At 43.4% G+C, this 17,022-nt stretch overlaps 1 protein-coding gene across 4 annotated transcripts; it reads right to left on the minus strand.

Moving 5' to 3' along the window:
• Positions 1-537: 537 nt before the first annotated feature.
• yrk (Yes-related kinase) lies at positions 538-16,295 on the minus strand. Of its 4 annotated transcripts, none has more exons than XM_076754471.1 (13): positions 16,200-16,295; positions 10,496-10,539; positions 9,370-9,621; positions 8,428-8,530; positions 7,786-7,884; positions 7,382-7,485; positions 7,013-7,162; positions 5,591-5,755; positions 3,982-4,161; positions 2,972-3,048; positions 2,737-2,890; positions 2,452-2,583; positions 538-1,817 (listed from the first exon to the last, which is right to left on the minus strand). In XM_076754471.1, exons 3-13 carry the CDS (start codon positions 9,596-9,598, stop codon positions 1,609-1,611), a joined length of 1,602 nt encoding a protein of 533 aa, XP_076610586.1. In that variant the 5' UTR covers positions 9,599-9,621; positions 10,496-10,539; positions 16,200-16,295; the 3' UTR covers positions 538-1,608. The 4 variants fall into 4 exon arrangements, with proteins under 4 accessions (XP_076610586.1, XP_076610590.1, XP_076610591.1 ...); XM_076754475.1 differs by having other exon boundaries at positions 9,376-9,621; positions 16,200-16,284; XM_076754476.1 differs by lacking the exon at positions 5,591-5,755 and adding an exon at positions 4,824-4,979 and having other exon boundaries at positions 16,200-16,281.
• Between the last annotated feature and the right edge of the window lie 727 nt (positions 16,296-17,022).

Below are 17,022 nucleotides of genomic sequence, written 5' to 3' on the forward strand. Positions count from 1 at the left end.
AACTATGGGAACAGTAGTTTACTGAAGACTGAGAGCGAGCTAGTGTGAATGAGGAAGGCAGCGAAGAGAGCGAGAGACACAGACGGGAGCGGGAGTGGGAGGAATTTCAGTTGTCAGTGCCAGGGATGCCTATACCGCTAATATTATATTTTATAATAAAACCTGGAGCTGATAAAACTGCTCGAAAGCTGTTTCTATTTAGGTGAATTTATTAAATCACTTGAGCAACTCATTTCTTTTCGTACTAAATCTTTGGTGAAACTAGAAATGTTGTATGCTGTAGAATACAAATATATGACATTTTGCTTGAGGCACAAAATATGAAGTAGAAATATTCTCTCATGACCTTCGCATTTTACTTCAGGAAAATAAAAAGGAATAATAAAAATCTAAAGGCAGACCAAAGCACATGATCATTCATCCCTATATATTTGTGTTTTGCATGGGATGGCAACTGTCTGTCTGACATTATCTGTGAGGAAACACCAAACAAAACAGCATAAATATCCAAATACACATGGAATAAGAGACATGTCTTAATCCGGAAAAGATATTTTATCTTTATTACAATAACATGACAGGGCAATCTCAGCATAAAGGTTACACTTGTCAAAAAACACACATTGATCTTTCCAGTTTGTGTGTGTAACATTTCACCCTGCCCTTCCAGCAGATGAAAACTGTATACATGTTGGCTAGATACAGAAGTCTTTGTAATGCATCAGATATATCTGAGTTAAATTAAAACAACAAAAGAGACAGCTCATACAAAATTGTCATACAAATTAAAAAACAAAGAGCGTTCCTTACCATCCCTCAGATTTTACTAACGCAGTATTGAAGGTACTTAAAATCTAAAACAGCCCTTAATTTGACTGAGTTCAAGGCACATATCGGTGCACATTTGAAATCAGGTCCCTCTTTCAGGTGATGGACATGGATCAGTTCAACAGCCTTTTGTAAGAGGAGGCATCTTACACAGGAATGTCTGTGTCTGCATACATAATCTACTCAGTTACCACACAGGTTCACAAGGTTCATTTTGACATTTTTTCAAAGACAGTCTTCCAACTGTCGCCTGAAACCTGTTGCACCCTTTATCATCTCTGTATCAACACTTCTATCTCATGTAAACAGCTGGCCTACTAAACCGCTCTTCTCAGACACAGAAATCAAAGGACCTGAACATATATGGCAGCTGAACAGATCATGTACCAACTCGACTTCCCCCACCTCAACACAACCATCTACATCTTCTTTCAGTTCCTTGTTGTCATGGTTACTGAGTAAAGCAACATCACTGCAAGGCCTGACCAGCAGAGCTCCGACTCTGCTCTTCAACATGGTTGACTGATCTGTCCTGAACGGGCTGCCGTGAGCACTGACCACAAAGAGGAAACTGTCTTTAAACAATTAAACAAGGCAATGATATGTATCTTAATATGTGCACGCGCCGTGTGTGTGTGTGTGTGGGTGTGTATGTGTGTTCAGTATGTGTGGAACAAATACAGCGTATCTGCATGTATATTTCCATGTCTGCCCGTCTATCTATCTGTCATTCTCCTTCTGTTTGTCCCTTTATTGCTCCACATCTGTTCACATGTGTGGTCACAGGTTTTCTCCGGGCTGGTACTGCGGCTCTGTGGCAGTGAAGTAATCCTCCAGGAAGGACTGCAGGTACTCAAAAGTGTGCCTCTCGTCGGCCTCCCTTCTCCAACACTGCAGCATCAGTTCATGGAGCGAGGCGGGGCAGCCCGGGGCACAGGGCATCCGGTAGCCCCTCTCCACCTGCTCCAGCACTTCACGGTTGTTCATGCCTGCAGGGATGGATGAGGGAGGGGGAGAGAGGTGGATTGAAAACACATAAAATGCGCAGAAAACACAACTCATATGGATACAGAATGTGTGGGAATCACAGTACAATGCAAAGATGACATATTGCTGAAGTGCTGCATCTTTATACATACTTGATATACTGTAAGACAGTCATTTAACACCATCTAGGATACATCTCAATACAGATATACAGACAACATAGGGTCGAGGCCTTTAAGCTTGCAGCAACATGTTTATATGTTGCTTTATTGAAATAAGAAACAGCCACAAACTGGCAACAATCCTGACCATGAGTGTTTTCTGTTATATCTTTTAATGTTTATGCCGAAGAATCTGAATGCATCATTGATCTGTTTTTATATTCTTTGTAATGTTATATTCATCAGTGTTATTTGATCGATCTCGTATGATCGTTCTGATTTTATTTGCTTTGTAACCTCTATTTTTGTCTCATGTGTCGTGCTGCTGTCTGAAACTCACCCAGTGCTGTAATGTAATTTGTTCTGATTGAGAATGTAATTAAGCTCTCATACCTGGAGGATTTTCACTGCCATGGATGATCAACCTGTTACTGCATGAGATTAAGAACTACTGAACAAAGGTATCATCCCGTACCTGGGTATGGCACTCGTCCCTTAGTGATGAGTTCAGTCAGCAGGATGCCAAAGCTCCAGACGTCTGACTTGATGGTGAAGCGTCCATACAGTGCAGCTTCTGGAGCTGTCCACTTGATGGGGAACTTGGCCCCTGAAACCATGGCAGCACAGTGAAGATACGTAATCATATAATTAGGCTAGGTTATGTCTAAAAATATAAGTATGGATGCAGAGGCAGATACTCTTAATGACTGCACAAGCGTGGCTCTATCTCATGCACGCACACACACACTCATGCCGTTACCTTGTCTGGCTGTGTATTCATTGTCCTCGATGAGCCTAGCCAGGCCAAAGTCAGCGATCTTGCACACCAGATTGTCTCCAACAAGGATGTTAGCCGCTCGCAGGTCACGATGGATGTAGTTCATCCTCTCGATGTACGCCATTCCAGATGCAATCTATTAGAGACACAAAGAGAGCTCAGACAGAAGCTGACAGTGTGTTTCCTTTAAGTCTGTTGTGTGTCTGTATTTACTCACCTGTGCAGCCATGTCCACCAGTTGAGGCAGCTTCAGATTTTGCCCCTCTCCATCTTTTAAGAAGTCCAGCAAACTTCCTGAAAAACCAAGACAGCAGCATTGTGACGGGTCCCTTATACCTCATATCTGCTGTGTATCATGGCGTGCAAAACAATTGCATATTCAATCAAATTCTTGCAAATTCATACAGAGCGACACTCTTGGTGCCAACTTTCGTGTTTTTCTTTTTAGTGAATATTGAAGGAATATTTCACCAGCCCCGAGGCCACCTCCAAAGGGAGGTCAAAGGTCATGTTCTGAGGAGGAAAGAGAATCCCTGGAATTGGTAGGAATTCGGTGTTTTGCCAGCAGGGAGGCAGGGGGGCTTGAACTCTTCCAAATTACGAAAAGTCTGCCTGATCACTGCATGACCCATCTGCCAAATTTTTAATGTCGGGTAAATGTCTCAACTGTTGAAGCTGATGTTTTCATTTTTTATTCCTGCTTGTTAGTTAGTGTTTATACTGAGCAGGATCTCTCAAAAGTTTGTCGTTTTAAAGAGTGTGTGAAAGTTAAGACAGGGGCCATGTCACAAGTGAATAGTTTTTTGGTGCAGGTCCAGATCCAGGAATTTTTTAAAGGATTTCAATGCGAGATTGGGCGTTTCTGAGAATGTTCTCTATTGAAAGAAATCTAACGTGTCCCATGATCAAAATTTGTATATTAATGATATCCAGATGCAGATTAAAAAACATTTAAACATATTCTCTTAGTATTCTATTTCTATTTTACTGTATTTCTTATTTTGATTCTGTAAATTTACTTTTATAACAAACTGTGAGATTTGGCTTCCTTGGTGTGGGTATACACTTTCTGAATTAACAGTTTTATCAACTATGCATCTAATTTAATGGGAAAAAAGCACTATTTTGAGCTCACTTTTCTGAGTCAGTGAGGTTTCCAACCAACAACAGTGATTCATACTATATTTACAGTATGTCACAGGCATGACCGTTCACTCAGCCTGATACCTTGGCTCATGAACTCAGTGATAATGTAGATGGGCTCCTCAGACACAACAGCGTAGAGCTGCACAAGCTTGTCGTGGCGGAGTCTCTTCATGATCTGAGCCTCCTCCAGGAAGGCCTCGGGGGACATGGTCCCTGGCTTCAGAGTCTTCACCGCTACCTTGGTGGTACCGTTCCACATGCCTGGCATACAGACAAGGGGATGTTAATGCACACATAGTACATGGACACACACAGAGACATATTGCGCAGGCTATGCCTCTGGCATACTGACAATGTGATGGCTATATATGCATGTACATACTACTTATACAGGGATACAAACACCCACACATATAGGTATAAATATCAAAAACATAGAAACAAAGGCACACAACATGCAGTCTGCAACAAGAATACACATGTGGTCAAACCTCTGGTACATGCACATGTATTGTTATTTTGGAGAGCATGCATGACATGAGACGGGTGATGTGGGGGGGGGGGGGGTTTACTGGTCTTACATCAACACTAGCAGCACCTGCGTTACATGGACAGGCACAAAGCTTGGCTGGCTTCAGGGAGAAACTCTTCATGGCTCAGAAAACCCAATGGACTCAGATTCAGAGACACTGTATGACAATTTCAACATGAATTGGTCATATGTGTTATGTGGGAATCCCAACTGATATTGGGAAAAACATCAAACTTTACTTACATACACTCACATAAATAGCCGACCAAAGCCAGACATTTAACAATCTTTGCTACAGGACAGTAACGGACACTAAAGAGGACAATGCTGGACAGACAGTTCTCCCTCTAAGCCTGTAGAGGGCGTCAGTGTTTGGCGGTGTCATTCTCACCCATCCAAACGTCCCCGAAGCAGCCCTGCCCCAGTTTCCTTTGCAATGACAGCGTTTCCCTGGACACCTCCCAGGCATCCCGCCCGAGACCCATGGTGAGCGGGGTGGAGTTGGGACAGGGCTTGGTCAGGAAATAACACAGTCCATCATTGATGCCTATTAGGGGGAGGAGGTGGGAGCCGACAAAGAGTGAGGAGATGTAGAAAAGGAAGTGGAAGTGGGTGATGTAAGATTGGATAAAAGGGTGTAGTGATGAGTGGAAAGATTGAAGAAAGATGGGTGACAAAGAGATGAGTGAGATGATGAAACATGCACATGCAAAAACGATGGAGGAAGGGCACAGCTCTGCACACCTGTATACAAAACAAAGCCACGTTTTTATTCAATAGCTGCTGCTGATGTGTCATTCCAATCACACACAGGGGTTTATGAAGGATTTGTTTCACTGCTGCAGTTTCTATCCAACACACAACATTTAAAAACTCGTCAAGACTGTCAACTGTGTGTGTGTGTTCTGTGGTCCGATCCACAGGTATATTTGCTGCAGGTAGACAGATTCTGAACAACACAGACTGATAAACAGGGCTTTACAGTGTATTACTGCGAGCTTGCAGGTGTCTGTACTTCAGAAGTGTTTACTGATGTTCTTCTCAACTGAACACAACCAAAGACTTTGTATATACCCGCTCATCTTTTAATACTGTTTTTTATCCAGGTGTGGCCCAGCTGTCACCTTCCCCACTCCAACACAATCCCACCATTCCTACCCATCCAGACTTCTCCAAACTGGCCATTGCCCAGTTTCTTAATCAGCTGGAGGGATTCACGGGGAATCTCCCACATATCCTTGGTCTTCACTGATAAGTCGGCCAGCTTAGGCATGCCCCGCTTACAGCTGCCAATCAAACGGCAGCACAGTCCTGCCGCTCTCTCTGAGAGAGAGAGGAAGGAGAGACACACAGGCAGGCAAAGACAAAAATGAAACAAGAGCAAAAGAAAACAGAAGAGAAAAAAGCAGCAAATGCAGAGATAAAGAAGGGACAAGACAGGTTGCTTATGCACTTATGCAACTGACAGGTTAACCAAAAACTTAAGTACAAAGGTAGAAAGAAAAGCAAAACAGACATAAAAACACATTCTGAGCAGCAGCAGCATGTACAGCTACAAAAAAGAAATACAGGGACAGCCCAGCTAATAGGAAAAATAAATAAACACTGGCAAAAAAGAAAAAAGAAATATGTGGCCAAATCTCTCAGGTTGCTGTCATATAAAGTCACACTCACTGCAGAATGTTTATTATTTCAACACTAGCCACTAGGGGACAGACTTACACTGACAGAGAGCAGAGGAAGCGGAGGGTGTGAACTCCGCCTGTTACAACAGCTCTGAATAGAACTTAATGTCAGTAAAAGCAATTGGTGGAGTCGTAGAGAAGTATTCAAATCTTTACTTAAGTGATCATAATTACTCAATTCTGAGTAAAATTTCAGGCTCAGATTAGAAAAATTAACTCAGAAGTAAAAGTACTCATTAAGCAGAAAGACTTTTCATTAATATGTAAATGACACCGGTACTGGTCAAGCTGAAGCTCATTTTAATGACTTATTACACTGTTGGGTCGTTCTATGAAAATGCATCATATTTAATCTGCTGACGATACACAGGACATTTTATACAAAAACTGTGGTTGAGCAAAAAGTAAAATTCTTCCTCTGAAGCGCAGCAGAAAGTAGCATCGAATGGAAATACTCAAGCAAAGTAGCTCAATATTGTACAGTAAAAATGTGGGGACTAAAAATTTATAAAAACTAAAACAAATTTACAAAAAAATCAATGAAGTTGATGGGGTAACATATTAAAGATAATGTCTTTGGGCTGTTTTCAATTGAGCATATGTCAAAAAGGATTAGAAAATGATGACGTTTTGTTTTATTTCTGTTTTACACAGCGACCTAACTTTCTTGGAGCTGGGGTTAGACTTACTTTCCACCACTGATTAACAGTGAAATGAACAGTTTGAATCAAGCAGAGACAGAACCGGCCTTAAATTCTCTTCTGCAGTCGAGCAGAGAATGATTCGGCAAAGAGGCCCATCAGAAAATGGCAACACAAGCATTTTTTCCCTCTGGAGGAGAAGCAGAATGAAGAGGATGGATTTGTGTCCACGTGCTTGTGTTTGTGTGTGTTACCTGTGTAGTGCTCTACCAGCTGCTGCACAGTGTCGAACTGAGATCTCGTGGTGATGTAGTAGCCACCATTGTCTAGTTTGCGGATCTTATAATGCTTGACGTGATCTCCTTTGTTGTCGTCCCAGTCACGGATAGACAGAGAGTAAGCGCCTGTAAAGACAGAGGGGAGGAGAGGTGAGGAGAGGAGAGGAGAGGTGAGGAGAGGGGAGGAGAGGAGAGGTTGACAAAGAAGCATACAGTGGGGGACAGGTATGAGATGGAAAGAGAGAGCTATTGAAAGCTATCACATATTTAGAGCAGTAAACCTCTATTAAGAGAGTGTGTGTGTGTGTGTGTGTGTGTGTGTGTGTGTGTGTGTGTATTATTCACCCTTGGTGGTCTCGCTCTCTCGTATGAGGAAAGTTCCCCTCTGGTTGCCATGGCCCAGCAGCTGCCGCTCCGCATCCTTCCTGCCCATCTTCCCAAAATACCACCTGTCATGAGAACAGCACGCGGGTCACCTCAGAAACAACCATGTGACCTCTGACCTCAATAATTGAAAAAATCTTCCAGTGTAAACTATGAGCACTTACACTGAGACATGCATAGCTTTCACTGCTGTGTGTGTGGACGTGTGTTACTCACGGGGACATAAATCACACTGGGGTTAAGGTTAGCTTTGGACAAGTGGAGGTCAAGGTGATGGGGAGTCTTTAGGAACTGAATGGAAGTTAATGTAATGTCCTCTGAAGTGATGAAAGCACGATTGTGTGTGTATGTGTGTGTGCACTCACTCTTCAGCCTGTATGGAGTCGACAGGAGCTACATAGTTGGAGGGGATGTAACCTGAGTTGCCCGTGTCCAAAGAGCGAGCCTCCCACCAGTCACCCTCTCTGCAACACACACACACACAAAAAACGTCTGAATTTTCTCTCATCGGTTTCATCTCTATCTACGTTAGGATGAACTGAAGAATCAAAGGCGTCGAGATGAGACAGAAGATAAAGATCAAACTTAGTTGGAGTAACAATAAAGTGAAACATAATGCCGAAGCTAAACATCATAAAATAAACTTATTTTAGGTTTCTAGAGTAGGACAGGAACATTGTTCGAGAACATGAGCTGCAGCGGTTCACAGTTTAATGGGTGGCATTTAATTGTAATCTTTGGCATTTAGTGTATGCAAACAAAATTAATTACCTTTTGGGAGTCATAACTCATCTAATTTCACACATTTAACACTGATCACAGATAGTTAGCACTCCTCTCCCGCTGCATACTGTCACATTTTTGTATGATAATATTTCATACATTAAATGTATTATTACAATCTTATCAGGGGTGTTTTTTTTTAAATCAAATTGTTAATGAAACCAATTAAATTTAAACAACAGATGTTCTGAAATGCAGCCCTGTGAGTGTACATGTGTACGTACGTGTTGTTGATGATCTGAAATTTCTCTCCTTTCTGAAAAGTGAGATCGTCTTCAGTGCGAGCATCGTAGTCATACAGAGCTATAAAGAGAGTGACTCCACCCGCTGCACACATGTTCACACACACACACACACACACACACACACACACACACACACACACACACACACAGAAGTTAACAGTTTCCCGTTATAGTTCATACCACTGAACCTTAACGATCACCTACATGGTTATTTTTATGGTTTTAAATGACCTGAAAGTGTTTCTGTTCCTCGCTGTCTCACACAGCCAAATATACTGTACAGTGAAATAGTAACTGGAGTAACGAGTCCTTCTGTCCAAACTGGTTGTGGAGGGATCCCTTCTCAGCAGAATTTCAGTGTCAGAGATGGGGGACAAAATAGTCCTCTTTCTATGCAAAGATGCATTTAATAGGGAAGCCAAATATGAGGCTTATTATCCCTTTATTGCATCTCAGTAAGGAAACAGAGAGTGAATTTCACACTAAAAAGACTGCAACTTGAGAGATACCCACTAAATTTGCCTAAATGAGACTGCTGAAGCCTCCCATTAACTTCAGCTGAATTTTAAAATGCAGCACTTTCTACACAAAACAGGCATAGTGGATTTTGACAACCAACTCTAACACTGAAAGGAATCACTTCAGGGCCAGTATGGATCAGAGAAACAATTACAGCGACCAATAACCAAAAAAATGTAGTTTTCCTTCACTCCATGTCGTCGTGTTTATTTAATAAATATTAGATATTTTATTAGATATATATTTCTGCGTGATTACAGCTTAATATCACGACTCCTACAGTATAGATTTATCTGATTTTAAGATGATGGTCACACGGTGCAAAAGACATGATTCAGAAATGTAAGAAATGAGTGTCTATATATCTAAGTAATATTATAAGACCATTTATGTGGGTCTTACACATGCCTCCAGGCCGCTGGTGTGAGTTGGTGTTCGGGAAGATGGTGCTGGACGAGAAGCCCTTGTTGAAGTCTGGGATGGTCTGGGTGGGGTCGGGACAGTAACGGCCCAAGGCCGCAGACAACCCTCCATCTGCGTTGCTAGGAGACAGATCTGTAATGTCTACTGCTGCTGATGTTGCTGGTGCTGCTTTGGCAGACTTCTTCTGCTTGCAACAGACACACCCCATAATAACCAGCACGGAGACGGCGTCTGTGAAAACAAGCAGAGTTAACGAAATGTGCCGCAACTTCTTCAGTATGGACCTGTTGAATTTTCTTCTCTTTCCTGCTGCTTGAAGCTTTCTGATAGTGATTAAAGCTGCATGCAGTGTGTTATGATTATACCTGGATAAGCACAGTATCAGTGACAATGTGTTTGCTTACAGAGATGTCAATAAAGGTTAGTTAAGAATAAAGACATGGACTGTTTAAAGTGGTAAAGTGGTACTCCATAACAAAATGTCTGGACTTGCATGCTGCTGTCACTCCAAACCCATAAGTCATCCAGTCCACGAGACCTCAAACGGACTTATTATGAATGTGTACAACAATGACTATCAAAACATTACTTGAACCGTGTATGCCAGAAACAATAACTCAACCAAGTATAGGTCATAGAGGTAATCAGAACGCACTGTATTATTGTAGCCTGTAGGCCTCCATCAGCTTATATAACATGACGTTGACATGATGGCAGAGCACATCACGGTATGTACAACTGAAATCCACTATTACTAAATTAACGACAGTATCAATAAGATTAAAAATACAAGAATGTAGTGGATTCAACATCAGGAATAAATCAATTTTAGTGTTACTGTAAGTACTCGATCAACCCCTAACTCCTGTCTACGCGAGCTGACACTTCAAACACAAGCTGGTAGAAAGTGAAAGCAAAATGGATCAACAACACACAGAGGAGAGGGTCACCCCCATGAAACAAACCACAAGGGTGTGAAGAGCTGAACTGTGAAGAGAGAAGTAACTAACTTTAAACAAAAAACTTAACTTCCCTCGAGCGGGAAGAGGAGGAGGAAGAGCGAAAGTGGGGGTAAAGCGGGAAGGAGAAGTTAACTTTTTCTCACCTGATGTCTTCCTCTGTCAGATCATCTGTCAATCACCATCGCCACTGGAAAAAAAAAGAAAAGAGGGAAGGAGAGGTGAGTGACAAGGGGTGGAATGAGAGAGCGGGGCAGGGAGGGGATGAGTGGCAGAGAGCCAGAGACGAAGAAGGTGATAGAGAACATGAGAGAGAGGCACAAGGGCGGTAAAGCATGAATAAAGACATGCGTGAAGGGAGACGCGAGGAGACAGAAGTTCGAAAAAAAAAACCTGAGACAGAGACAGCTCGAGATAAGGACAGACATAGAGAGATGTGAGGTTAGCCACTTCCCTTTTTGCTGTGCAGTTTCAAGAGAGGGTACTCAGACACTCTCTCTGGTCAACAGCTGAGTGTTTGTGTGTGTATGTGTGCGCGTGCCTGTGCGTTTGTGGTGTAATATACCTGTAAATGTCATCATTTGACAGGGGTAACTGACACAAAGTGACAGTCACTGACGATGTGAAATTTGTTTCACAAAGTGCACATGTACGCAATCCTGACTTCCAGTTTTGAGCAAACCACGTTGTTTGAATAGAAGTTGCGTTGACAAAGCAAAGGCTGGTGCCCGGATCGAGAGGAAATAACATACAGAGAGGACCGTAAAACATTTTAATTGTGTGCCGAGAGGCCTGCACACAGTCATCAACATGATCCCGATCAACACGAGCAAGCTCTGTTATCTTATTCTGAAGAGTCAGAAGAGAAGCTACAGCCAGCAGCCAGTTAGCTTAGCTTAGCACAAACACTGGAAACAGGGGGAAACTGCTAGCTTGGCTCTGGCCAACAGTAACAAAGCACACCTGTAACGCTCACTAATTTGCACATTATCACATAAGAGTTATGAAACAGCTGACACAAGAGGTCTATTTTCATAATCAGTCAAAGTCTTTTTTCACGCCCCAAATTGTTCTCGTTCTTCGAAAATTTGAGGAATTGATGCTTGTATTTGTCTTATGTGATGGTAAACTGGATATACTTATCCAGCTCTCGATTACACTGTTAATTTTGGAGGCTGTAGTTTCTAATAGTTCGTCAACTATCACTGACATAACCGTGGTGGACAAAATATGAGAAACACCTCTCAGTGCAATGTAATACAGCTCAGCAGCACCACCAACTATAGCCTCCAAAATGACCAAAAAGTTGAATCAAAACCTCCAAATGTTTCAACAAACCTGAATGTTAACTACTGTAGGTGTACCTAATAAACTGGCAATTGACTGTGGAGTCACTGTTGCTTCCACCTACAGAGGAATGTGAGGGAAGTCACACACAGGAAGAACAATACAGGTTATGGCAGGGAGCGACAAAAAAAAAAAAAAAAGGCAATTCACTTTCATTCTGAAAAAACATCAGAGCTCCCACTGAACGGCGGCAGGTTTGTCCTATCCACACCACAAATTCCCCGAAATCCCCGTTTGAAGCAACAAAAGTTATTATGGGCCACATCCAGAGGAGTCTGGGCTAAAATATGCAAAAATGTAACGTGCGCACAAGCCCGCACGCACGCACACACTCATTCACTATCAGGCCGGCCATCAGGAGAGCTACAGGAAGTTAGCCCTGTTAGACTTTCCTGTCCAGCCCTCGGATGGCTCCCCCCTTTTCCTGGAAACTGAGGACAGAGTCCATCCACACACATACACCAAGCAGCTGCAGGCCCACAAACACCCCGAAAACACACACATCTTCCTCTCTGTTGCTGTTTTTCTCCACTCGGTGCCGACACCCCTTCAACAGTAACCTTCCCCCGGACCAAAGCTGCTGCCCTCTTTCTCTTTCTGATAAACCTTAAAAAGGAGAAGTGACAGAGGCAGCAGAAGTAGCTTCTTCCCTTTCATCTTTATCTCTCCTCTGACCTTTCTCTCATCTCCTCTTTTTCTGCTTTTTTCGAGGTTTGGCCGATGAACACAGGCAGGATCAGCAAAATAACCGGGAAATGTATTCAGACAAACACACACACACGCAGAGGACTGTTGGCAGGACGGCCATACAGCCATTGTTCTCCGTTGGGTTCCTGTTGACCAAGTTTTCTCGCTCTGGTCCGTCTTCCTCTCTGCACCCACGAGCTGTGATCATTCGGAAATACCACCTGATAATTCAGTTGGTCTGAGGTGTTTATGCGTAAAGGAAACAGCATCATGAAAACACAAACATTTCAACACTAAAGGCACACATGCAGCACAGTTTCTCAGCCCAGTGGACAAACAAGCAAGCATGCACGGAGAGCCAAAATACGCAACTGTGCGGCAACATACCGGCCTTTAAGCTGAAATGCTGCAGAAGAGAACGCACAGCAACATGTGGGTATTTCCTCTCTTTTGTCTGCGCTTCATGACAACAATTTATCTTTCAATCAGCCACAAACATTAAAAGTACTACAGTGAAGCGCGTGTGGGTGTGTGGTGGTGACGGTGGTACGTGAAGGTTGCCGATTCAAATCGACACGCAGCATACTTGATGCTGCCGTTTAGGTGTGTGTGTATGTGAGAACAAAGGTCTACACAGGACAATCTTCCTCTTTGCTTCTTGAAACCTGTAACGAAAATGAGATCCAGCATGCAACAAACACACCATGCTCAATTTAGGGAGAGTTTAAGAAGTGTCATGAATTACTCTTAGTTTGAATAATGTAAGAGTTTAAGGTAATGAAAGCAATAGTGATATCCTTGCATAAAAACAAACAAACAAACAAACAAAGCGGCGTGCAGTGACTGAGGTGCTGCCATACAAAGGCCCTCCAGCCAAGAAAAAGTGCTTGTTTAAAATATAATTAGCCCTCCTGCAAAATTTGCATATTGTGTAACAGCAACAAAATGCCATAAATGTCATTATTTCTCCATGATGGAACTCAATCATGCTCATCCCACAGATGCATTTCCTCTGTTAGCCATCTCAGAACTAAACATCACCTCACTGACCGCTGACCATCATGGCAGGTTTTTATAGCCACCGGCAAACAGAGCATTCTGTGAAACAGAGGTAGTTTCCTCTGGTGGGGAGAGGTGTGGTATTGGTCTGTGACTGTCTGTGACTGTCTGTGACTGTCTGTGACAACAGGCCCTTTTACACCTCAGTCTAACACTTTCTCTTTATTTTTTATGATCAAGCACCAGTGTTTATCTCCTTAACAGTTTTTAAGGGATGTTTCATCCAAATTACAACAGTTTTTAACCTTCCTCTGGTGGTATGAAGACAGGCAAGCAGTTTGGGGACTTTGCCCAGGTGTCGAAACATCCGCCTCCACCTCAATAGAGTGGAGGTGAATTTTGTAATTCACAGACTTCAGTGGAAACACTTTCTACCAAAGAGTATAACTTAGTGAACCGACCCCTTGAAAAGTATTGCACTCCATTGCAAAAGTCCGGTATTCAAATTTTTAGTGAAGTGCAAGTACGGAAGTATTATCAGCAAAGTACTTAAAGTATCCAAAATAGTACTCCAAGTACTCAGACTCAAAATTGTACTCCAATACAACTGTTGGGTAAAAAGCTATTTTCAATTACTGCAGAACAGTAAATTGCAGTACATTTGTGTACTCTATAACAATATAAGGAAGCAAATAAATTCAGACCTACAAAGCGTTAGCACGCATTCAGCGCACTCTTACAAAATCACAATAACACCACCCTCCATCGTCACACTCACAAACATCCAAATTCAGATGACACACCCTTTCCTGCACAGTGGACGGCCGATAAGCTGCTCCCAGCGGGGAATTCACTGCGGGAACACGGGTCAACACACACACACACACGATTGTTCAGCTCTGTTGACTTTCTCTTCTTATACGCCAGTTCTGTGCTCAGCTCAGACTTTTCTTCAATCCTCCTCTTCTCTTGTTTCTCCATCTTTTTTTCTTACCTCTCTTTTTCTCTCTGACTCTCTCCCTCATTAGCAGGAAGCCCCACAGGATGCAGAGTGTGAGTGCAGCAGGAATGATAGGACAATGGGAAGCAGGCTGTCACCGAACCCTCACACACTCATAGAGTACATACACACACTCAGAAAGGAGCAGGAGAGAAACGGGTGGGGGCAATGGAAAAGTAAGGTGTCTCGGTCATGGGGACGTCCTGTTTCCACATGAAGTCATCATATCCTCCAGATACTGTGGGCTGAGGTGGCTTGTTGGAAGGCATTCGTGACCATTTGCATGTCTAATTCTGTTTTTGAAGCACTAGGGGGCTCAGGGCATGTTCCTATGGGAGCCACGACAAGATGAGTCTTCCACCAACAACTGCTCAGGCCCTGATTGAAATGACATCTGACATCCTCCATCCAGGGGAGTCCAAAGGTGCTAACATCAGGCTGTAGGGCTCATCCTCAACAAGCACATGACTGTCACAGCCCTCAGCTGCTTGGTGGGAAAGCTGTGTGATGACGCCAAGGTCCATTTCTTACCCCCCGACTAAAAAATACATCCACGCCCCCTTCCTTCCTGCCTAGCCCCGAGGCTAAAGACAGGAACTGACCTCGTAAAGAAACAGGAAGTGATGAAGTCCGGCCTTGGACTGCCTAATCGCGTTTTTTCCCCAATCCGACCCTCAAAATTCCACGACACCTCCTTCACACGGGCACACACGGCCTTTGAAATCAGCAGTGAATGTTGATTATTTAAGGGAAGGTGGAGGTGTGATTATGCAACCTCCCTGCAGCTTGTCACGATGAAGGAATGAACACCTACACCAACCTGACCACGTTAAAGCCACAGAAACACCTCAGATAGACGGACAGGCTGAGGAAACATCCAGCCCTGCCTTCTCCTCGAGGTGATTTCCTGTAGGCGCGCTGCCGAATAAATCACAGTCACATTCAGGAATATGCTGCCTCTGGAGCAAATGTAACGTAATCTGACGGACTTCGGGCCTTAAGCCCGAATGACTTCTGAAAGTCAGTGAAACCTGACAAATGTGCAGCACACTTACAGACAAAACCAGCTGTCCCCAGATGATGCAGTCACGGGAGTTTGTCACAAATCCAGATCCTATGATAACTTGTTTGACCCTTGACCTTTGTGATTTAACAATAAATATTCCATTACTACAACCTTATGACTGATAAATTAACTACTAGGGCTTTGATAGGAAAGTTCTGGTAAATTCCACTCTTACCATATGGCAGTGCTGACTGTTTGATTTCTGAATATCACCCTCTGTGGAGTCTGTCCAGCATGAAGAGTGGAAGTACTGGTAGCCGCACCTCATTAACATCTCACAGGCAAACGCAAACTTCCGTTTATCTAACAGCAAGCACTCCAAAGTTACCCAATTTTCAGAAACACTGAAAATGGTCGCCAGAGTTTTATTTTATGTTTTTAAAAAACAGGCACAGACGGTCCTGAGGCGGTGGGCTCCTGAAAACGCTCATGTACGTTTGTCTGGTACGTCCAGGGTCCTTTTACCTGGCTCGGTTACATTTACACGTATTCTCAGTTTCTTCCACAGGGATGTGAACTAAAGGCGTCTTCCTCCACTCACACACAGAATAAAACAGAGAGAAAAGTTCAAAGTAGAATCCATTTAGTAGGATTTGTGGGGAGAAAAAGTAGCTCTCCATATGTATCAGCATTGACGTGGGATTCTGCTGATAAAGCACAGGCACTTCTTCAAAAACAACAAACCACTCATTCCTTATCTCCAACACTGTAAACACTTGCAGACATTATATGATAAATTGAGCCGACGTACCTGCCAGAAAAGACGTCGTTATCCCGGGGAATCCTGAAGTCAGGCGCACTGGAGCCGAGGTGCGTGTCAGCGGTGTCCGGTGAGTGGCGGGGCGCTGAGAGAACAGCCGCGCGCGCTACTGAGCAAGTGAGAAGAAATGAGCGCGCGCCTCGTCCGGAAGGCTTGGGGAACAGACTTCACGTGCACAATGAACCTCTGAAGACCGCGCGCGTGCAGTGCACAGCTAAAAAAAAAAGGATGTTATATTTGACACGATTTAAAATATTCGCACCTATTGGAAACGCATAAAAGCAGTTGTTTCAGGCTGTATCTGGAGAACCTATGAGCAGAGAGTAACATCCTGTCAAATATATAAACAGGCCTGTACTTCACACATCCAGCTCAGGACACGTCGCTGGAGCCTCCATCAGACCGAAGTGCAAGTGAAAGCTGCGATACATTCACTCCCTGCTGCGAAGTACAGGAAGACTGATCGAGATGTGTGATATCCGCGTACAATTTAGAAGCGCGCAGAAACCAGCCAGAAACGACGGTGCTCTTGGATGACATGTCACTTTTTTTATGCCGTTATTACTCAAATCATATGTTATCATCAATGGACCATCAGCACGTCCTGCACTTTCAGCCGTAAGTCAAGAAAGAGTACAAAGGCACTGCTATGCAATTACAATTAACCTTGAAGAGTGAGTTGACTTGGTAAACTGTAGTGACGATTCTTCAAGTCTTTGTCTCCATCCAGCGGCGAGTCACAGTAACTCCTGCAGCAACACACGCGGAAGTCTGCCTTCAAATTGGAACGCAACCACACAAATGTAGCTCCACG

The sequence above is a fragment of the Chaetodon auriga genome, chromosome 17, assembly GCF_051107435.1.
Source record: "Chaetodon auriga isolate fChaAug3 chromosome 17, fChaAug3.hap1, whole genome shotgun sequence".
In the NCBI taxonomy this organism is placed as follows: domain Eukaryota; kingdom Metazoa; phylum Chordata; class Actinopteri; order Chaetodontiformes; family Chaetodontidae; genus Chaetodon; species Chaetodon auriga.